The 23211-nt window shown below is 35.4% G+C and overlaps 2 protein-coding genes and 1 pseudogene across 2 annotated transcripts; 2 read left to right on the forward strand and 1 right to left on the reverse strand.

Moving 5' to 3' along the window:
- Positions 1 to 615: 615 nt before the first annotated feature.
- LOC104215687 (histone-lysine N-methyltransferase ATX4-like) lies at positions 616 to 2631 on the forward strand. The gene has a single exon (XM_009765545.2). The coding sequence runs from the start codon at positions 616 to 618 to the stop codon at positions 2629 to 2631; it is 2016 nt and encodes a 671-aa protein (XP_009763847.2).
- A 4658-nt stretch (positions 2632 to 7289) lies between these two features.
- LOC104223060 (SUMO-conjugating enzyme SCE1-like) lies at positions 7290 to 10597 on the forward strand (annotated as a pseudogene).
- A 5173-nt stretch (positions 10598 to 15770) lies between these two features.
- Positions 15771 to 19514, reverse strand: LOC104223059 (cysteine-rich receptor-like protein kinase 42). Its single transcript, XM_009774410.2, has 6 exons — positions 18254 to 19514; positions 17674 to 17793; positions 17216 to 17566; positions 16890 to 17124; positions 16558 to 16702; positions 15771 to 16371 (listed from the first exon to the last, which is right to left on the reverse strand). The coding sequence occupies exons 1-6, from the start codon at positions 19029 to 19031 to the stop codon at positions 15973 to 15975; spliced, it is 2028 nt and encodes a 675-aa protein (XP_009772712.1). The 5' UTR covers positions 19032 to 19514; the 3' UTR covers positions 15771 to 15972.
- Positions 19515 to 23211: the final 3697 nt, after the last annotated feature.

Consider the following 23211-nt stretch of genomic DNA (forward strand, 5'->3'; position numbering starts at 1 on the left):
AATTACTAATTTAAAATACAGAACATAAGATTCGAACTTCAGGACACAATTTTCGAACTTTAGGACATGATGTCCTAAAGTTTGAATTTTGAGGTTTGAACTCTAGGACGTCGTATCCTGAAGTTTGAGCGAAATTGGCTAATTTTTAAATATATTGTAAACTATGGATATATTTTATACAACATACTTAAAAGTGGCTACCTGGTCTATTTCCACTGCCCGTAGAATGATGACCCAATGGGCCTATATTGTCTGATGAAGTTGCTAGGCCCAGTCCGAGCCCGTTTCCGGGGGACCCACCTAAACATTAGAAGACGATCGACCAGAAGGAAAACTATAAATAGGAGAAAATCCTTGTACAACTGGGAATAGAACATGCTGTTCCTTAATCTCTTCCTTTATGATTATGCCCTTGGCGTTTATTTTCCATCTAGGTCTCTCTTTTTTTCCGGCAAAATTCTCTCTGCAAACTGTAGAAACAGTTGAAGAAGTAATTTACAATCGCTCTGTTTATGTCAATAATAATTTCGTTCTTGTGAAATAGCGGTTCTGAGCAAATTGCGATCGGGTTTATATGATTTAAGGGTTTTGGGAGTATAAATTGCTTCGATGTACATGAAGAAGAGAAAGAAGATGACTGTGAAACGTAAAACAAACAAGAAAGAGATCGACGAAGAAATTGATAGGGAAAATTGGTTTATTACATCCAAGAAACAGAAAACTCATGATGTTTTCGGGGTTCCTCCACTTAGAGAATTCAGAGATTTTAGATTTCAATTGAATATCAAAGAAATCAAATATCCAAATTTCCTGCCCCCTGTTCAAGATTACCCCTTTTCAGCAGAAAGTAAAGACCGGATACCAAGTCCAAGATCCCATCTTTTTCCTGAGTACTCATTCAAATTGAGGAAGATCAATGTATGCTGCTCGGCATGTAAGAATTTCTCCAGTAATCTTAACGAAAATTTGTTATGCCCCGACTGCAAAGCAAAATCTGATACACCACAAATCAGTAATTCGTTACCTCTGCCGCAAGAGAATATAGCTGTAATTTGCAATGGAATAGAAGGGATTTATTTCCCAGGACTTCATATGGTTCAATGCAAGTGTGGTTCATGCAGCTCTAAGAAGCAGAAAGTTGGTGAATGGGAAAAACATGCTGGTTCCAGAGCCAAAAAGTGGAAGGCCAGCATTAAGGTAAAAATATCTATGCAACCACTCGGTGAATGGGTTGAAAATAAAAATACTCATGGTTTTAATCCTTTGAAATTAGATAAGCAGCAACTGATTTCACTCTTGCAAGAAAAGTACAAACCTGTTAATGCAAAGTGGACTTCGGAGCGTTGCGCTATTTGTAGATGGATTGAAGATTGGGATTTCAACAAGATTATTATATGCAACAGGTGCCAGATTGCTGTTCATCAAGAATGTTATGGCGCTAAAGGGGTTCGCGATTTTGCTTCTTGGGTTTGCCGGGCTTGTGAAACTCCACAAGTTGACAGGGAATGTTGCCTTTGTCCTGTCAAAGGGGGTGCATTGAAACCTACTGATGTTGATCCTTTTTGGGTTCATGTCACTTGTGCTTGGTTTAGACCTGAAATCGGTTTTGCCAACGACGAGAAAATGGAACCTGCTATAGGACTTCTTGCAATTCCGCCAAAGTCCTTTCATCAAACATGCAGTATATGCCAACAGACTCATGGTTCTTGCATACAATGTTGCAAATGCACAGTGTCTTATCATACAATGTGTGCTTTTCGCGCTGGATACTACATGGAAATGCATTGTTCAGAGAAGAATGGAACGCAAACTACTAAATGGTTATCCTATTGTGCTTCTCATAAGGCCCCAAGCGTGGATAACATTTTAGTCATGCGAACTCCTAATGGAGTTTACTCGAATCAAAATACGCTTCATGGAATAAATGGAGGTCGGGTCTTAAAAGGTTTAAGGCTCATGACTTCTGATGCATCATCAGCTGAAACTAATGAACCAGATCCCTTCTCTGCAGCTAGATGCCGTGTTTTTAGACCATCAACGAACAAGAAAGTTAAACTGGAGCCAATAGTCCACAGGCTAACGAGGCCTCACCATCATTCGTTAAAGTTGATACATAGTTTAAGCTCAAAACAATATCAAGAAGAAAGGAATTTTCCAACTTTGAGAGAGAGATTGCATTATTTGAATAGAACGATAAACCATCGGATATGCTTTGGAAAATCCGGTATACATGGATGGGGTCTTTTCGCAAAGAGAGAGATTGAAGAAGGAGAAATGGTTGCTGAATATGTTGGTGAGAGGATTAGGGGCAGCGTTGCCGACCTCAGAGAGCGTCGCTATAGGTCACAAGGGAAGGACTGTTACTTCTTTAGGATAAACGAAGAAGTAGTGATTGATGCCACAATGAAAGGAACCATAGCAAGATTAATCAACCACTCGTGCATGCCAAATTGCTTCGCGAGGATCATGAGTCTTGGAGAAGAAGAGGATCGGATTGTTCTTATAGCTAAAACGGATGTTTTAGCAGGGGATGAGTTAACCTTTGATTACAGGTTTGAGGCTGATGAGAGTGATGAGCCTAAAGTCCCTTGCCTATGTGGTGCTCCTAACTGTAGGAAATTCATGAATTAGAGTAGCAAAAAGCAGACAAGAATTGTTACTTCTCCAAATTATAGTTAGTTCGATTCTTTAATTTATGTTTAACTTGCAAATGACTTCGTGGTTCATGTTTGTTCATGTTTATATTCAACGTAACTGTTTCACTCAATTTTTGGAAGACTTTCTTTCTTTTCTCGTTTGTTGTAATTTGTAAATGGTAGGGACAAGTGAAGAAATTGGTCTCCTAGGTGGATGTGTAATTGATGAGTATAATTGTTTCATCTTTCTTTCGTTGGATTTAAGCGTTTTTTTTTTTTTTTTTTTTTGAGAGTTTTGAGTTTCCTCGTATTATTGCCCAAGTTCTTTTGACACACGTATGGAATTTATTATGTACTAGAAAGTAAGATCATGTACCTCTTCTTAACAACATATATATATATTAGGCCCGATTATCTCCAATTTTGTTAGGACCGTAAAAATCAGGTGTCATACGGAAGCTAGCTAAGCAAACATTGAGCGACGATAAATCATACAACAAAGGAGAAATATACCAAAAGAGACACAAACATTTAACGTGGTTCGGTCAACTGACCTACGTCCACTGCGGAGATGAGCAATCCACTATATAAAAAGAGAGTACAAAATATCGAGAGAACAACCTCACGAAGAGGCAAACACAAGTGACACACTAACACTTGTCCCGTAAAGTTCTCCCCCTAAACACTACTCTCAAGCCCCTATGGCTACATTGTGGATGCTGCTGAATGAGAAGGACGGATCCTCAATTTATAGAAGTCCAAACCTTTTCCTACAAGAAAAAGGACTAGCTAAGTATAGGAGAATTATAATTTTCTTCTACAAAAAGGAAAACCCAATTAAGGTAATTATATTGCCCTTTCCTTCAACAAATAGGAAAATCGAATATGGTAAGAAAATTATGGCAAACACCTAACAATTCTCCCCCTTGGCCGGAATTTTCTGACAAAATAAACTTGATCCAACTTCTTCACAAAACTTTCAACAGGTTGCATCTCCAAATCTCCACCACAAAGTTTGTCTCAACGTGCGTAGCACACTGGTCAAATTTCTCAGACAAAAATCACGCTTATCGTCAAATATGTTGCGGCTAGAACTGAACCCGCCAAGATGAACCTGTCTTGAACCTCGTTCGAAGCTGGCTCTGATACCACTTGTTAGGACCGTAAAAATCAGGTGTCATACGGAAACTAGCTAAGTAAATATTGAGCGACGATAAATCATACAACAAAGGAGAAATATACCAAAAGAGACACAAATATTTAACGTGGTTCGGTCAACTGGATCATAAAAACGATAACCAAGCTCATCTTGACCATAACCAATAAAGATGCACTGCTTAGTTTTGACATCCAGTTTCGATCTCTCATCTTTAGGAACATGCACACAAGCTTTACACCCAAAAACTCTCAAGTGATTATAAGAAACATCTTTGGCAAACCAAACTCTGTCTGGGACATCACCATCCAAAGCAACTGCAGGAGATAAATTGATAACATAGGCAACAGTGTTAAGTGCTTCCGCCCAAAATGTATTTGGAAGTTTAGCCTCTGAAAGTAAGCATCTAACTCTCTCAACTAGAGTTCTATTCATCCTCTCTGCCAAACCATTCAATTGAGGTGTCTTGGGCGGAGTTTTCTGATGGCGAATTCCTTTTTCCTTGCAATAGTTATCAAAGGGACCACAATATTCACCACCATTGTCACTACGAATACATTTTAATTTCTTCCCCGTCTGTCTCTCAGCTAAGGCCTGAAATTCCTTAAACACGCCAAGTGCTTGATCTTTAGATTTCAAAGGATACACCCAGAGCTTACGAGAATGATCATCAATGAAGGTCACGAAGTAAAGTGCACCACCTTTTGACTTTACTTTAAAGGGACCACACAAATCAGAGTATACTAGCTCCAATAAATCGGGCTTTCTTGAGGGAGGATGGCTATGAAAGGAAACCCTTTTCTGTTTGCCAGCTAAACAATGGATACACCTTTTCAACTTTGCTTGTTTCACTCCAGAATGTAAATTTTTCTTAGCCAAACACGTAATCCCCCTCTCGCTCATATGATTCAGTCTTCGGTGCCACAATTCTGATAAAGTATCACTTTCCACCAGATTTATGGAGTCATTAAGAATAGAGCCTTCTGTCACATATAATTGACCAGACTTTACTCCTCGAGCTACTACTAACGAGCCCTTGGTGAGCTTCCATTGGCCATTAAAGAGGGCATTATGGTAACCTTCATCGTCTAATCTTCCTGCGGAGATCAAATTGAAAGGGAAGTCTGGAGCATGCTTGACATCTTGAAGAACTAACGTTGAACCATTATTAGTTTTCAAACAAACTGTGCCAACACCAAACACCTTAACTTCACTGGCATTGCCCATCTTTAACACTCCAGAATCAACATGAGTATAAGATGAGAAAAAGTCTTTTCTTGGTGTGACATGTGAGGTAGCTCCAGAATCTACTATCCAGCTCGTCTCATGGGATACCAAATTGATGACGTTTTCATCATAAGCAAAAAGAAGGTCATCTCGAACAATAGCAGCAACATTGTTCTCGTTATTTTCAGCTTTCTTTCCTTCTCTAGTGTCTTGATTCAACTTGCGGCAAAACCTTTTGATGTGTCATTTCTTGCCACAGTGGTTGCATGCAATATTATAGTATTTGGACCTTGACTTGCTTCTACTTTTACCTCTATTCCTTGAGCCTCTTGTTCTATCTCTCCCCCGGTCTTCTGTAACCAAGATATCTGTTTGTGAGGACGAACCCTGAGATTTTCTCCTTACTTCCTCGTTCAACACACCACTCTTGGCATATTCCATGGTCACCTTACCTCCAGGAGCTGAATTTGTCAAAGAAACACGAAGAGTTTCCCAAGAGTCTGGCAGAGTATTAAGAAGCCAAAGTCCTTGTATCTCATCATCAAAATTAACTCTCATTCCAGATAGTTGATCAAGGACGCCCTGAAAATCATTTATGTGATCAAGGATAGGGCTGCCTTCCTTGTATTTAAAGGTCATCAATTGCTTTAGCAGAAATAATTTGTTGTTCCCGATTTTTGAAGCATAAAGAGTCTCTAGCTTTTCCCACAATGATTTCGCATGTATCTTGTTCACAATATGGTTGCGAACATTATCTTCAACCCATTGCCGTATATATCCATATACTTGTTGGTGCTCGAAATTTCAATCTTCATCGGATATACTCTCGAGTTTATGAGCTAAAAAAACGGGTAGATGCATCTTCTTCACGAACAACAAGTCTTTCATCTTGCTTCTCCAAACATTATAATTTCTCTCATTTAAACATACCATCTTGCTCATATTCGCCTCAATTCCGTAACAACCCGAATAATTAACCAAGGCTCTGATACCACTGTTAGCTTCCGTGTGACACCTGATTTGTGTGGTCCCTTTAAAGTAAAGTCAAAAGGTGGTGCACTTTACTTTGTGACCTTCATTGATGATTATTCTCGTAAGCTCTGGGTGTATTCTTTGAAATCTAAAGATCAAGCACTTAGCGTATTTAAGGAATTTCAGGCCTTAGCTGAGAGACAGACGGGGAAGAAATTAAAATGTATTTGTACTGACAATGGTGGTGAATATTGTAGTCCCTTTGATAACTATTGCAAGGAAAAAGGAATTCGTCATCAGAAAACTCCGCCCAAGACACCTCAATTGAATGGTTTGGCAGAAAGGATGAATAGAACTCTAGTTGAGAGAGTTAGATGCTTACTTTCAGAGGCTAAACTTCCAAATACATTTTGGGCGGAAGCACTTAACACTGTTGCCTATGTTATCAATTTGTCTCCTGCAGTTGCTTTGGATGGTGATGTCCCAGACAGAGTTTGGTTTGCCAAAGATGTTTCTTATAATCACTTGAGAATTTTTAGGTGTAAAGCTTGTGTGCATGTTCCTAAAGATGAGAGATCGAAACTGGATGTCAAAACTAAGTATAGGAGAATTATAATTTTCTTCTACAAAAAGGAAACCCAATTAAGATAATTATATTGCCTTTTTCTTCAACAAATAGAAAAATCAAATATGATAAGAAAATTATGGCAAATATCTAACAACTCTCAGACCAAACTATTGAAGATATTGACAAAGCCGAGAAGATTGATTTTTACGGTCCTAACAAAATTATTCCAATCCACTTGATTGATGACTGTGAATGTTTCTTACAATTACTAATATTTTGCCAGTGATGGCAGCGTGGAAGTCAGAAATGGGAGTATCCATTTGTTATCATATTGAATTAGTGAAGCACACATGCAGGTAATTTGTCTTTTTGCGAGGGAAAAATCTTGTACGCGGCTGAAATTTGAATAGTTTAATAAATAGAAACAGAATAAACTAACAACCTTTTGTTCTTTCCAGAATCAGCATTTGTAGTAAAAATTTTAATTTTCAGCTGAAATACATTTTAGAAATTTTTAAAAATTCTAAAAAACTATTTTTTAATTTTTTTATTCAAATCACTCATAAAACTTTCAAAAATAATCTAAACTGAAATTTATATCCAAACACAACTCTAAATTTCAAATACCATTTTCACTCGAAAATTTTTTTGGACCATTTTTTGAAACTTTACAAATCTTATGTCCAAACGCCTACTAAGAGTGCATAAAACCCTTTGGCTTCCCAAGAAATAATACCCTTTGGTTTCCCGTTCCACCCTGGTTTCTTAGAAAAATTAACTTATAACTCAATCTCAAGTTTTAGTTTTCCTAGAAAGAAGGAAAAGCCTTTAGCTTGTGATATTATTAATAGAAGGAAACATGGTTGGCGGAATTGCGCGTGGTCGTCTGGCTGAGGAGAGGAAAGCATGGCGTAAGAATCACCCATATGTGCGTTTCTTAACAGCTTACTTCTGCTTATATAACTTCTTCCTTTTTAAACACCAAAGGTTTGTGGCGTGGTAGCACCTCTCTGTACCTAACCAAAAGTCTTGGGTTCGAGCCTAGCCTGAAATGGAATCACCTTTGGCAGGGTATGTTTTACCCCCAAAGGGGACTTTCTTGCGCGAATCTAAATTATTCAGGCCTCAGGCGGATATCAAACACGGGATGGAAAACTAAAATAAAAGTGTACATTAATGGGGTTTAATTGTTGCTTATGTCAATTTTATTGTTAGGGTTTTGTGGCAAAGCCGGAGACTGGTCCTGATGGCTCTGTCAATTTGATGGTTTGGCATTGTACTATCCCTGGTAAACGTGGGGTAAGTTTCTTCCATTGTTTCTTCACTGCCCCTGTTGTTAAATTTTAAGTAAAGATCAAAAGCCAATGCTACTGGGATTTCTTTTCTTGTCCTATGTTTGTTGTGGACCCAAAATGTATTTATCAAAGGTTGTGCTGGAGGTAAGTACCCAGGTCTCAAGTTCGAGCTTAGGATCCGGTCCCAAGTTCAAGACTGAGAACCCTTGGCAGAAGGGGAAAGGCTAGTATAGCATTTGCTTTAGGCTCCCAAATTTTGTGGTCCAAAAAATTTTAATAGTTAGTTTTCTAATTGTTTTCTCTTAGACAATATCGAAAACAACCTATCTGCCGTTCCAGGGGTAGGGGTAAGGCTACGTACATTTTACCCTCCCAGACCCCACTTGTGGGAAACTATTGGGTCTGCCGTTGTTGTCATTGTTGTTGTTTTCTCTTAGAAAATATTGAAGTTTGTAAAAAAAAGTACAAAATCTTTATATAAAAGAAAAAGAAAAACTACCAACTTTTAGCAGTAGAAATATTTTATAAATTTATAGTTAAATTTTCATATTAGTAAATAATTTTTTTATAACATCCAAAGTAATATATTGCAAGCACATGACTCAAATCTTTTGTATAACTTAAATTAATATGTACTAATACAAATAATATTACTATATAACATATCCAGTATAAACCCACGTAGTGGGTTCTGGGGAGGGTAGTGTGTACTAGGTGGAGTTAAAATGCTTTATGAATACTACACTATAAACAACAAATATGAGAAAAGACAAAACTAACTTTTGTATATGTGTGGGACATGTATATATATTCTATTAAAAAGGCATAAAGTTCTTGTTAAATTTTAGTTTTAGACCACTAATTTTATTGAGTTGCCTTGTCCTTTTGTAAGGAATGCAAATTCCGATAGAACTCATGGGGTTGAGTCTACTAACAGTTTCAACTAGCTTTGGGCTTAAAGTTTTCACTTTGAGGCTTGGATCTACAAACAGTTTCAACTGGGGCACTGCAACCACCGATACCACGTTTGCTAGCCCTTTATAAGTGACCAATCCAGTTCACCATCCAGCATCCACTTATTGCTTAAGGGATGAACATGCCAACTGGAAACTGAACATGGGGTCTGTTTTTTTTGTGTCAAGAGTAACAATTTTGTACCTGGAGAACTTTTAGGACATTTGGACGAAAGAGAAAGTTTGGCTTCATGGTGTTTGAAATATGTCCTTTTTCTCATTACTTCCAGGTGAAACAGCTGAATGACTGAAATCCACGGGAGCACGAAATCTGCTAAGTATTCATCAATTTGATCAATCTTAGAGGTGTAAATAGTGATGATATGAATGATTGTGTTAAATTTAGACCTGAATCAATTTGCTATTGTTGCGCGATGGACATTCAAGTCCTTGGAGTACACTTAGAATTTTGGGGATACAGAGAATCCCTTGGCAATGATATTTGGATCGAATCAGAGTTCATGTTGTTTGCCCCAAAAAGTAGGACTGAGCAACAGGCCGCGCACAATCTATCCCACATTGCTTGTGAAAATGCGCTCTCTTTCTCTGACTCTTGAGTTACTGAATCATTTGCCTTTTCTTTTCAAGTCTTTTAGTTTCTTTTTTGGAAATTTAGGGATTGGGTTAAAACTAGATATTGTTGGTTTTTCCTGGTACGGCATTTTGCTTGTGTTTACTGTAATTCAAATCCCTTATTTCCCCTCTCTTCACCCTATTCATTCAATTGATTATCAAGAATAATGTTACAAATTTTACGACTGGCACAGACTGACTGGGAGGGAGGTCACTATCCACTGACGATGCACTTCAGTGAAGACTATCCTAGCCAACCCCCGTTGTGCAAGTTTCCTCAAGGTTTCTTTCATATTAATGTCTATGGTTCAGGAGATGTATGTTTGTCTATCCTCAATCCAAACAATGTAAGTACTTGTTGCTGCCATTGTGTTATTTTGTGTGTTGCTGATTGGTGTTTACAGCTTTCAATTGAATCTATGGATTCTTAAAGTCGCAATTACCTTTCTTTAGGGGTGGAGTCCAGCGATTACAGTTAAACAAATTTTGGTGGGTATCCAAGAATTACTCAGACGAGCCAAATCCCAGTTCTGCAGCTCAATTCGACTGTAATAAGCTCTTTATGCAGGTATTGTACTTGAGATTGACGTGTATTTGGTCAATTTCCCACAAATTGGCATTTAAATTTTTGACATTCAACACTTTCGCAGATTATTTTCTTATATCTAATCCTTACAATGTTGTCAATTGCCGTATTTGAATCATCTATGCATATTGCCTAGTAACAACCAATTTGTAGGGTACTTGAAATCCATGATACTTGTAATTCTAGCCACTACTTGGTTGTAGAAGGGAAGTGATGATTAAATGGATTCATATTTTAATTTCTAGTGAAAAAAATCCTTAATTTCCCTCTTGCAGTTATGATAAAAATTATGCATTTGGTGATATAATTTTGTATGGAAATAACCTCATAGATTCGAGACAAGAGTGTTCCTAGATTTAGCTGAATTGACCGAATAGATGTGATTGTCATTAAAAATAATGTGGCTATCATTTTTTGCAGGATAAAGCTGAGTACAAGAGACGAGTGAAGGAGCAGGCAAAGAAATATCCAGCTCCACTCTAATATTAGCTATGCTTTTAAACTGTGTATTTAAACTTGACTATGGGTAAACTTTCTCTTAATTCTTAGCAACGTCTCGTTTCTGTGGCTACCTCAGTCATTCAAATGTGTATGTGGTTGGAGAATGCTCTCCTGTGTGGCTAATTCTGTACTATTTTAAAATTAAATGTTAGTGTTCAGGACCTCAAACTCTAAGGATCAACATTTGAGAGTTAGTGGCGTTTGGACATAACAAATGTGAAATTCTGGAATAAAAGTGAAAAAGAATTTCAAGCTGAAAGAGTTTGTGTTTGGACATGAACACAATTTGGAGTTGTTTTTAAATTTTTGTGAGTACTTTGAAGCGAAAATTTTAAAACATATTTCTGGAATTTCTGAAATCGAACTTTAAGTGAAAATTTAAAATTTTCATGGACAAATGCTAATTTCGAAAAAAGTGAAAGAAATTTCGAAAAAACTGAATATTTTTTTATGGTAAAACTGGCCCTTAAAATTATGATCAAAATGAAATATGATGTTTATAATTATTTTGCTGAGGACAAGAAGAAGTAAACCTAGCTATATGAAATCTCTAACAAGTGATTTTGTGTAAACACTCGGAATGAGTTGTGACTTAAGATGATGTGATTAGTAACCTTCAAAGTGGATTGTAATTAGGGATTAGTGGACAATTTAAACTTTATCTGTGTTTAGCATGATAAAATTATGTACAGGAAAACAACCGGATTAATTTTTATTTCCAAAATCCCCTATTCAAATGTTACAATAAAAAAAAAATTCAACGTTTACTGAATAAACCATGATATAAATTTTTTATTTTAAGGGTAATAGGCCTTGATTAGTGAGAACCACAGGAACTTGTTATATTTGGAGGCGTACCAGGTGCGAGAAACAGACCGGATAAAAACTCCCCTATGACCCTTCTTTTAGTGGGCGTTTGGATATAAGAATTGTAAAATTCTGCAAAAGAGTGAATTTCTTTTTCTATTTAAAAATTAGAGTTGTGTTCGGACATAAGTATAATTTTTGGTTGTTTTTGAATTTTTGTGAGTGATCTAAGTGAATTTTGAAAAATAATTTTTTGGAGTTTTTCAAATTTTTGAAAAATTCCAGAATTTATTGAGTGAAAATTGAAAATTTTATGGCAACAATAATTTCGAAAAAAAAAATAAAAGCTTTTCGCAAAAAATAAAAAAATTTCATGGCCGAACAGCCTCTTAATTAGTGTTATGTACATATATTTATGTTGGGCGTTTTCGACATATATTTGATAATATCTCAAAAAGGTAATATTTGAATTTAAGTTGTAAAAAGGTTTTTGGATATATATATATATACAAATAATTACGTTTAAGGTATTGAAGCTTTTATTATAACGCCCTACCTAACTACTTAGTAAAACATTGACAAAGCATTTGACTGTTTGTGTCCATATATGTATTGGCACGAAGAATTTTATTTTATGTCTCACACAAATGAGACAACTCTCATAGTTTTATGGATTCAAATTTTTATGAACTCAGAAGTGTAAGATTGGGGTCCACAAATTTGTGAGACAAAAAGAAAGCTCGTACAACTAATGTAAGTTGTATAGACACAAAATAAAATTTGTCATATTGTCACACAAAATTATTGTAAAACAACTTGCTATCATCCATTCGTCCAAATTATGCTACGATGCGAGGTGTTTTCCATAATTGATTTAAAGTGTTTATATATGTACCGTCGCCTTGAAGAGGGTCTATTGAAAACTTATACACCTTCACAAAATAGAAGTAATATTTGAATACACATATATTGTTGTTATTGTAACCGTGACCATCACCTCGAATCTTACCAATATGAAAACTCGAAACATTTGTACCCTAGGCTAGCATTTGGGTGGCCAGATTTTGGCCCTCTTTTTGTCTATTTCATACAGAGTAATTGATTTAAATTTGATTTACTCTATACTGCTAATTATATCAAAGAAAGTAAAAGAAAACAATTTCTGCTCTTTGAATCTAGGAAGGTCAAACTTATAGATAATGTGAAACCTTTTAGATCCAGCAAAAACACACCATATAGGTATAGGGTGCTTAATTAGTTAAAGCATGATTTCCCTTTGCGCAAAAGATGGCCACTTTGCTCATTATTGTTTAGCAAGCGGATGGAAGATTTTGCACATATATAATATTTTTCAATGAGTAAATCAATTGATACACGAAAAAATTGATACAGTTTGAAGGAAGACGTAAAAGTTAAGATTTTAAAACAGTTGATATTAAAGTGTAAAACACAAAGCTATGAATTGACTTACACTTAGGTTGCAAAAGAGATGAACTTCTAATAAAAATCCTCAAGTGAAACACAAAAACTGCTATAAATGGAAAAAAAACTATCAGAAAAAAAAGAAAGAACAAAAGGAGGCGAACTCAATGAGGCTTTTCACTAGGGTTTTATTTGCCTTATATAGAGTATTCTATGATACATGCTTAGGAATAAGGGCAACGGGCAAAACACTCAAATACAAAATATCATAATTCTGGGCAGGCAAGTTGGTCTGCCACAGTATTAAACAAATAGATATATATTAAACTAGAGAGATGTATATCATATATATAATAGTATTGTGTAGTGGACGCTTATTTGTTTTATTCATAAAATAGTACAGGACCATGCATGGTTGGCAGCTGTAATTAATTTACTATATGAAGACCTCCAAAAATAGATACTCTACTATTAAATCTTAGGAAGAATCTGTTTCTATCGATTTTTATGGAAAATTTCGTGAGTTAGGGAATTTAATTGGGGTGCTTCCTTTATAAAGTTTGTAGCATTACCAATTTAGCATTTATATATTCCAAAATAAGACTTCAAGATCAACTCCATTAAGTAGAAACCAATGTTTTAAAAGGTGGGGGCGTGAGGCGAGGCGTTTTACCTTTGACGAGACGATTTCAAAACGTAAGCCCTGAGTTCTGAGACATGGGGTGTAAGTACCACGGATTTTAAATTTTACTAATTTCAAGAATTTTAAAATAGTATAAAATAAAAAATAATTATAAAAATAACATTAAAATCATAAAATTATAACAAATAATATATTTAAAATATTTATAAAGTATAATTCAACTATGAATAATACAAAAAGTATAACATATATCATAAATATGTAAATTAGCTACAACGTCATTACAACTCAAACATCAAAAGTTATGTATTCGATACGAAATATATATATATATATATATATATATATATATATATATATATATATATATATATATATATATATATATATATATATATATATATATATATATATATCTTAAGGACTAATGAATCTTGAAAGAATTTCGATATTATAATTTGATATTTTTCTTAAATACTCCTTTTATTTAATATGTTTTCTACTTGAAAGACAATTAATATAAAAACATAATTCACAATTTCAATATGATTCTCTAGAATAATTTATTTTTAAGTTTCAACAAGTTAATAAAGTGACACATAATTCACCATACAATACCATGATAACTAATTATTCGTAAATAGTTACTAGCTAATACTGAGTTATTAAATTATTAAGTATTGCATGTCGTAAACGTGAAAAAAATAATATTTAGAAAAATAATTATAAAAAATAATGGACTATTATATAGTAAAGACATAAAAAGTTAATAAATAAATACTTTTTAAATGAAAAATTTATTTAAAATTAACTATCATAACAATCTTAGTGGATAACGTACAATAATTTTTATTTTATTTATGATATAAAATACTCTCAACTTAATGATTAAGATTAAGGAAAAAGTAATTTTGAATAGTCAGCGATTTATTAAGAAAATTTGAGGATTTACAAGGTTAGTTACATTTAATTGCATAATGTTCTATTAGGCAAGCCTAGTACGCTGAGCGTTGGGCGTGTCCGGGGCGTAAACCCCGATGGCCGAGGCGTAAGTCTCACGGAACTAAGCCCCACACATAAGCCCAGGAGCGTTTTACGAGTGCTCCGTCCCGGGGCGACTCCCAATTCTGCCTTTTAATTTAAAAGGTAGAAACTAACGAGCAATACTTGTGTGTTTGGTAAAAAAATTATTTATCGAGTAAAAATTTTCTTTTATTTACACTAGGCACAACTTTTCTTTTGTATTCAAAATTTTTCTTTTACTTGAGAAAAATGAGTTTTTGAAAAAATAATATGTTTTTAAGTTAAATTGAAAATAAATCAATAGCTTTATCAAATAGTTCTTATCTTTCTTGAGCTACCAAAGATTGGGCTAAGTGCACCAGTAGCCATTTTTACGCCCATTGTTTAAAATATATTCATAATTTATGATGTATTTAAAGATTAGCCAACTCACCCAAATTTCAGGACTAAGTATCCTGAATTTGGACTTCAAGACTTAGTGTCTTGAATGTTTGAGCTGCTAATTTGAAATTCAGGATTAAGTGTCCCGAATTTCTGAACCGCCAATATCAAATTGAGGACATAAGATTCAAACTTCTGGACACAATTTTCAAACTTTAGGAGAGGATGTCCAAGAGTTTAAACCTCAAAATTCAAACTTCTGGATATTGTGTCTCAAAGTTTGAGCGAATTGACTAATTTTTAAATATATTATAAAATATAAATATATTTCAAACAACATATTTAAAAGTGGCTACCGGGTGTCATTTCCAACCAAAGGTTCGTTGCTGGTTTTCACAAAAGTCCACCTTATCATATTTGGGGCTTGAGTTTTCTTCATCATCCAATCCAGCTTAAAAAGGTTCTACTATTACTTTGCAAAAGATCTCTTGTATCCATTTTCTCTTTGAATGATGGATTGTCTTCTAGTCCATATTTGTTTGTATACTCTAATTTTTTTTAGGGAAAATAACATTGTATAGCCGCTATATATATACAATTCTATGCGTTATATACAAAAAGTATATAAATTTTATATATTAATGCGGCTATCAGATGTAAATAGTTTCGTGGGGTAAAAGTGATCTCTTTTCTTATCAGTTGAATGAGATTGGTCGCATATTAAAAGTATATAAACATTCTCTTTTGAATTAAAAAGCTGGAAAAACCCTTTAAATTGCCTCTTTTATGAAGTTGCATAAAGCTAGAGCCCATTAGGACAAGAAGCATGTTTTATGCCTCTACCACACCATGTATTTTCTGTTTGTTGAAAGACAATACTGGTCTGAGTAGCTATCAGCTACTACGACCATTATATCAGGACAAGACTCTGAATTGCATTTTCCAGTACTGGCAATGTACATTCCCATACACAGCTCTATTGATTCAATCTATTTCATCCTCTTGAATTATAGTTACAGTTAGACCAATGAAACCAACGACGTGATTTACAAATCACAGCTCTGAATGTTTACATACGCACAAAATAGGGGTTGATTCTAAATCGTTGATCTTGGGTCATTGCCCTGGAGAGGACTAATGTAATTCCATGAATAATGGCAACCAAAATCTCAAGGTATTTTCAGAAGTGTACTGCTTTCACTCGTCGAAAAATCACTTGATTGAGAGCTAGATAGACTAGCAAACTCAGAGGAATGAATAGACATTGCATCAGTAGAATACCATTCTGAGCACAAACTATCTTTAGTTAATGAAGACCTACTTGTTGTATCTGGAGGGGCTAGTAAACTTGAGTTTTGGAATGGAGGTTGCATAGGCACCGGAACTTCAGTTTCTTTGTCTCTTAGGATTCTTACCACTTGAGACATAGATGGTCGCGAAAATCTTCTGGTTTGTGTACACAATAGCCCTAGTTGAAGCACGCGTGATGCCTCCTGTTCTTGAAAATCACTCATCAGCCTGCTGTCGATGGACTCAGTAATCTTATTCAACTTGTAGTTTCTCCACACCTAATACAAGAGGTAAAAACTTATGCTCAGGTAATGACAAAACAATTGCAACAATTAAAGGAGGACAACACGAATTGTGTGACCAACTCGTCTAAAAGCTTAAGCTGTCAGAGAGAGCAGACTTTTAATTATTTAATTATATTATGTCTCCAACACTCATGAAATGAAGATGGATTTGAGACTTACAGATTGTAGAACTGATCCGGAATCACTCACAAAGACATTGTTCTTTATACAACACGCGACCTCTATAGCCACCACGCCAAAGGAATAAACATCTGCTTTCTCTGTTAAACATCCTTGAAGAAGATATTCAGGAGCTAGGTATCCCCTACAGCAAGATTTAATCATATTATCAGCCCTTTAGCATATCTTCAGCTGATTAAGTATTTTTGGATAAGTAATTAATGTATTCAATCTTCTGAAGGGTTCTTTTGAAAAAACAAGTACTAATATTTCTCTTGAAATGTACTCTTGGAGAGACTTGAAACTACGTATTTTGAATACTGATAACTTACAAGGTTCCTGCAACTCCAGTACTGACATGAGTTTTATGGGGAGCAAAACGTCGAGCAAGTCCAAAATCAGCAATTTTTGGGATGAGTAGTTCATCGACCAGAATATTACTGTTTTTAATATCTCTATGGATTATCTTTGCTTTGTTTCCTTCATGCAGATAAGCAAGCCCTTCTGCTATTCCCAATATGACTTGAAACCTCTCCGTCCAGCTCAAAAATTGACGTTTGTTCTTATCTTCAAGAAAAAGCAATCAAATTATCGTATCTGCTCCAAGAAAAGGTAAAATAAAATATAGCTACTTAGGCTAAACATCAAGTATTGTTACCAAAAAGCACTTGATCAAGGTTCTTGTTAGATACAAAATCAAAAACCAGAAGACTCTCTGGTCCTTCTATGCTACAACCCAAGAGTTTCACAACATTCTTGTGTTGAATACCACTGATCAAATTGACCTCGTTAAAGAATTCCTCTGCCCATTGGCGCGTATTGTACAATAATCTTTTTACAGCAACAGTTTTTCCATCAGGAAGAATCCCTTTATATACTGAACCTGATCCCCCTTGGCCCAACTTGTTTAACGGATCAAAACCGCCTGTTGCTTTTTCTAACATTTCGTACTTGAAATTTAGTTTCGATGTCTCAAGAGCCCGTGGAATCTTATGAACCCTCTTTGTACCTATGTATATCACGAATAACCAGAAGATCCATCAGAACATGAACAAACAGAAATTAATAGAGAATTGAAGATTTTGAAGAGAACAGAATGTGAATTAACGAATATACCTCCTTGCTCCTTAGAATATCTTCTATAGCCTAAAAAAGCTCCTAAAATAGCAAATATTCCCAGGATAGTCAATAATACAATCGCTGCAATTATCCACATATTCTTACGCTTCGTTGGTCCTGGGAAAGAAAAATTGAACAAGAGATCAAAAGTAAGCTAGAAATACCCAAATGCCGATTGAATTTGTTAAGAAAATGGACCTTAGTCCTCACTCAACCCAAAAAAGTTAGCTCATAATGTGAGCATTGCCCAAAATCATATAACGAGCCAACAACTCATTCCTTCAACTAATGTCACACTATCAAACACTCCCCAGCACCCCTCAGGACTGGACATTTGGACCATAGACAATATAACGTGGAGCCCCAATGTCAGGTAAACCAAGAATAGGAATGAACCTGACTCTGATACCGTGTTAATAATATGGCCTTTAGGCCTAACTCAAAGCAAAAATCTAGTTCATAATGTAAGGATTACCGAAACCACATAAAGAGACAAACAACTCATTCCCTCGACTAATGTTTGACAATCTAGCAATTTTTTTATTCTTATGCGACTTGTAATTTTTGTTGTTGTTACCTTTATCAGCAAGGACTAGTGCTCCATCACCGAAGAATTTATTAGAAGAGTATCTCAAATAGCAACCAGCATTCATAGCTTTTCCTTCTGCAGCAGGCAAACATTTTCTTATCATATCTCCAGCATTATTCAGGCACTTAGTACATATTTCCACGTCCAATGAATCCCAACATTGGCCTAATGCATAAACAGCAAGCAGCCCGCTTTTCACAATCGTTGCCCCAAATCCTTTATTTACTATAGACATGCTTGTGACATTCGCAATTGCACGATCCACTCTTGCTGCAAAATCCCTTTTCATATACTGATCATTCGTTATATCCGTCGGAACACCACAAACAAAACTAGAAGAATTCTTCTGCACGCTCTCGTCGAAAAAATCATAATTTTCATATCTGAGAAAACAACCGTCTAGATAAACAGAGCCACCAGGTGCAGGAATGCATGTGTTGAGCTTATCCTTAGCTTCGACGAAACAAAGTTTGCATTCGTCCTGAGAAAGATCGTTATGGCATTTCGCTAATCCATAAATATCAGGTGAAGTAGAGCTCACGGAATATGTTGCTGACTTATTTTCCGAAATGAAATCATTGAGAGTTCCCATGATTTCCATGTATTTTGGGAATAAATCGCTGTTAATTGACACATTTGTACGAGGTTTACAAGAAATATTAGCAACAGAAGTTCTTGGATCACAAAGACAAGGAGAAAACAGAAAAATGAAGAAAATTAAGGAGATGAACGTGACATGTTCAAGGTATCTTGGTGGAAAATGCATTAAATCGAAATAGGAATTGTTATTTTTAATGTATAAAACGAAAGGGATAACGATTGATTTTGACCTAAGTTACTCTATTCCATATGAAATGAAATTGTTACATATGTTCAAATGGTATTTCTGTAACAAATAAACATATTTGGACGGGGCAAGAGAAGGATTGAAAAGATTAAAGTCAATGTGTATGGAAATATCTTAGGGTTGAGTCTTCAATTTTCTCCACCTCTTCTTCTTCTTCTTCTTCCTCTCTCTTTTTATTTTATGCAAATACACATAAAAATGCATAAATGTATTGTAAAATTAAAATTTGCAGAGGAAGAGAGAAGAAAATAAGGGGGCGTGCCCCGTTAGAGGAAACTTGAAAGTAATGTCAATGATTTCGATCCGATTTTAATTTGTTCTTTTTCAAAATAGAGAGTTGAGATAATATAAATGTCTAATAACAATTTCCACGTTCCATCACTACTAATTTGTTCTTAAATCTTAATTAATGGCCGTAATAAAGTCATTTAAGGTGTTGGATTTTGAATATTTTTATGCTTTCTTTTAATCTAAAAATCATTTTGTTCATTTCTATTTAGCTTAAACTATAATCAGGGACAAATCCACCTTTTTCGCATTTGATGAAGCCTTACCGTCGTTTTTATCTCGGATATAATAGTTGAATTTTTATTTATTTGATGCTGACGTGCACCCGTTGCTATAAATAAGTAGTGAGTTGAAACTTGAAACTCATTTAAAATTATGAATCAGCACCCAAAAAGCTATTTGGAGTTTTAAATAGCCAGATTTACAATTGGTCGTTCAAAAATAGTCTAGTTTCAAAAGTAATTGAAATTTAGTCACTTTTCATGTAAAGATAAATTTGAGCGAAAACACTATTCAAAACCCGGAAAATACGTCAGTATATTATACTGGAGTTCCAGCATAAGTATGCTTGAACTCCAGCATATTATACTGGAGTTCCAGGATAAGTATGCTGGAACCGCAGCATAATATGATGGAGTTCCAACATAAGTTGTAATATCCTATATTTTTAGTAAGGGTGTATTGGTCATTAGCAAATAATAAAAATAAAAATAACTAAAAAAAAAGAGGGGGCCGAAGCCCAAGAAATAATTGATATAGGGCATCGTATAGAGTTTGGGAATGGGTAAAATTCCAATTCTTTGCAATCTCAAAGAAAAAGAAATAAGAGTAGGAGAGTTGAGGCAATAAAGCTCCTGCAAACAACAAAAAAAAAATCGAAGGAACAACAAAGTTGTTGGTAGCAAGTTCACATCTATAAAGAGGAAATCAAGAAGGTCTTTACAGTGTCTAGCGATCTGGTGCCGCAAGAAAGCAACTATCAGCGGAGTTTAATTCAAGTTTCAAGGTATTTTTTTTGTCCGTTAACGTAGGTATATCCAGATTATTTTGGCTAAAAAGTGATATTGATAACTGATTATATTGAGTTTCGAGTGAATTGTAATGAGATTAGATTGTCATTATTCTAAATTGAAAAGTAATGAATCTATTAGTCATGCTACCTTAGTGGAAAGTCTCTGAGGGCTTGCAAAACAGTACGTGAAATATTGCAAAGGAATTGAATTCCCAAGTATCTGTATAAGCCATCTATATACATATTGACATACACATAAGCAAGAACCAATTTCCTTTCCAGTTAAGTTCCATTAAATTAATTAACAAAGAATAGATGATCATATTCCGAGGAGTGAAAACAGAAAAATGGATTAGATTTGACAAGATCTGGAATCGATTATATTGGTAGTTCACGAAGCTTATACCTAGATTGATTTTGTAACAGTATAGGTCATGAAGAAAGTCACACGAAGTGATCGCAAGTGACAAGTTTATATTCCGGCTCGATTACTGTGAGTAGTAATCTTATCGCAATTTGTGTTTTCATAACTTGCATGATTTACACATAATTTTTAATATGAATATGTTACTGATTATTTTAAGTTACATGTGGGACAAGTCTTTTACTAGATATGATACCGAAATAGTTATTGGAGAAGATTACCATTGTTTTAAATATTTTCATTTGTCACTAGATCTGTTTTACCGTTACTTGAATTTACTGTTATCGAAAAGAAATTATATGATTTGATAAGAACCGAAATGCCCTATATTGTTTTAAAATATTTTCTATGAGTATATACGGATTACAGAGACAAGTATAAATGGGAGTAGACATTGAAGGATCCCGTAGCTAACGGCGGGTTCGTTAGACCTGGTGCACCTTGTATTTACCGATTACAGAGTACAGTTATAGTCCTCGCTAGTGGAAAGGTAGAACTAGCATACCCTTACCGATTTCTTTCGAGTAGAGACTATCGTTATATTTGACTTCTTGCGAAGAAGTCCACAGTTTTACCGATTACATGATTCGTTCATTGAAACCTCCCAAAATGTGAATACTGATATTATACAATGGTTACCGAGCTTATTACTGAATTGTTAATTATATTTTACTACAAGAAAAGCGTGATGAGACTGAAAATTATTTATTGTTTCTGAAAGGACATTTTTATGTTGTTTTCTGTTTGATATACTAGCATGTTTTCTGACTTGTCCCCAAATTAAAAACGGTTGTGGTTAAGTGTTATTACTCACTGAGCTAGCGATGCATTCCCCGCAAATCATTTTTACAGAGACAACAGTTGACGCAGGCGAGAATCTCGTTAATTAGAGCGCACAAGTTGAGAATTCTTGGTGAGCCTCGCATTTGTTTGCGTGGGCGGAGATTTTATCAATTGTTATGATTTTCTTTGAATTCTTAGAGTCGCTCCATAGTCATTCTTTTAGTATCATGAGTATTATTTTGCTATTAGTCTTATGTCGAGTATCATTCTTTATTTTTAAAGTCAGAGATAAATTAGTATTTCTGGTTGTTAGTGGGTTCATTAGTAATGGTGAAGACTATTTTGGTTAATTGATAAGTTGTCGATTGTTGAATTGCTATTAAGATGTTTGGTTGCTGATTTGAGACAGGGAAAATTTTTGGGATAGTCCAAAAACAGGGGAAACTCTGTTCGATTTTCTGTAAAACACCGATGAGGCCTACTTGGGAGCACTTACTCCTAAGCGCCGGAATTGGGCCGTGACAAAGTTGGTATCAGAGCTTAGGCTTTAAGTCCCGAGACATGGAGTAATGTTTAGTAGAGTCTTGTTCATGGGTATGTCGGCGCCCATACTTATGATCTTGAGGCTACTGAACATCTACGAATGTTTTCCCTTCTTTCATTCTTTGATCGTGCATTGAGATAACATGAGATTGACTTTGGTATATTTCTTTCACAGATGGCTAGGACACGCACACCCTCATCTGCTGGACGTGGTGCTACCCGGGGTGGCGGTCAAGTTGGGGTTCATCAAACTAGAAGACAGACTGCTCCTCAACCTCAAGTTGGGAACATGGGTCAAACCCAAGATGTTATGCTAGATCAAGTGCAAGAGCAGGGAGTTCAAAACGCTCCACCACCAGTGCCAACTGTTGTACCTACTGTTGCCTTACCTGCAGATGCAGTGTCAAGGTTATTGAATGTGTTAGAGGCATTGGTGCCTACTCAGGGGGGAAGTTCAGCTCCTCAGGCTACTTTACAGACACAAGTACCTGCACAGACTCAGACTTTCGGGAATAAGGAAGTATCTCTACAAGAGTTTCTGAAATTGAAATCACCAAAATTCACAGGTTCCGATAATTCATCAGATCCTCAAAGTTTCTTGGATGGGACACTTAAGGCATTATGTGCTCTTGGATGTTCTAGTGAGAGAGCCGTGGAGCTCGTAGCATACAAACTAGAGGATATGGCCAACACATGGTATAAAACTATATTGTTAAGAAGGCCAGTAGGAGCAGCACCACTGACATGGTACGAGTTCACTAAGTTGTTCAAGAATCATTTTCTTCCAGACAGTCTGATGCAACAATATGCTAGAGACTTTGAGAGATTGGTTCAGACTCCAGATATGGATGTGTTAACATATAACACTAAGTTCTGTAAGCTGGCTATATATGCTCCTTACTTAGTGCCTATCGAAGAAGCTCGAGTTCAGAGGTTTGTGGATGGATTGGTTGGTCGTCTATACACTGCAGTAGCCCCACAGATGAAGACTTTATCCTACTCTGATATAGTCAACCTTGCTAGAAAGATTGAAAACAAGGGACGTGAAG

The sequence above is a fragment of the Nicotiana sylvestris genome, chromosome 3, assembly GCF_000393655.2.
Source record: "Nicotiana sylvestris chromosome 3, ASM39365v2, whole genome shotgun sequence".
Lineage (NCBI taxonomy): Eukaryota > Viridiplantae > Streptophyta > Magnoliopsida > Solanales > Solanaceae > Nicotiana > Nicotiana sylvestris.

Bases quoted from the DNA above. Each gene is read 5' to 3' on its own strand.
- LOC104223059 (XM_009774410.2), bottom strand. From the start codon at position 19,031: ATGCATTTTCCACCAAGATACCTTGAACATGTCACGTTCATCTCCTTA. The intron at 17,125-17,215 runs GTAACAATACTT...TTTTTCTTGAAG, and splicing joins CCTTGATCAAGTGCTTTTTG to ATAAGAACAAACGTCAATTT. The intron at 16,703-16,889 runs GTAAGTTATCAG...ATCTTGCTGTAG, and splicing joins ACTGGAGTTGCAGGAACCTT to GGGATACCTAGCTCCTGAAT.
- LOC104215687 (XM_009765545.2), top strand. From the start codon at position 616: ATGAAGAAGAGAAAGAAGATGACTGTGAAACGTAAAACAAACAAGAAA.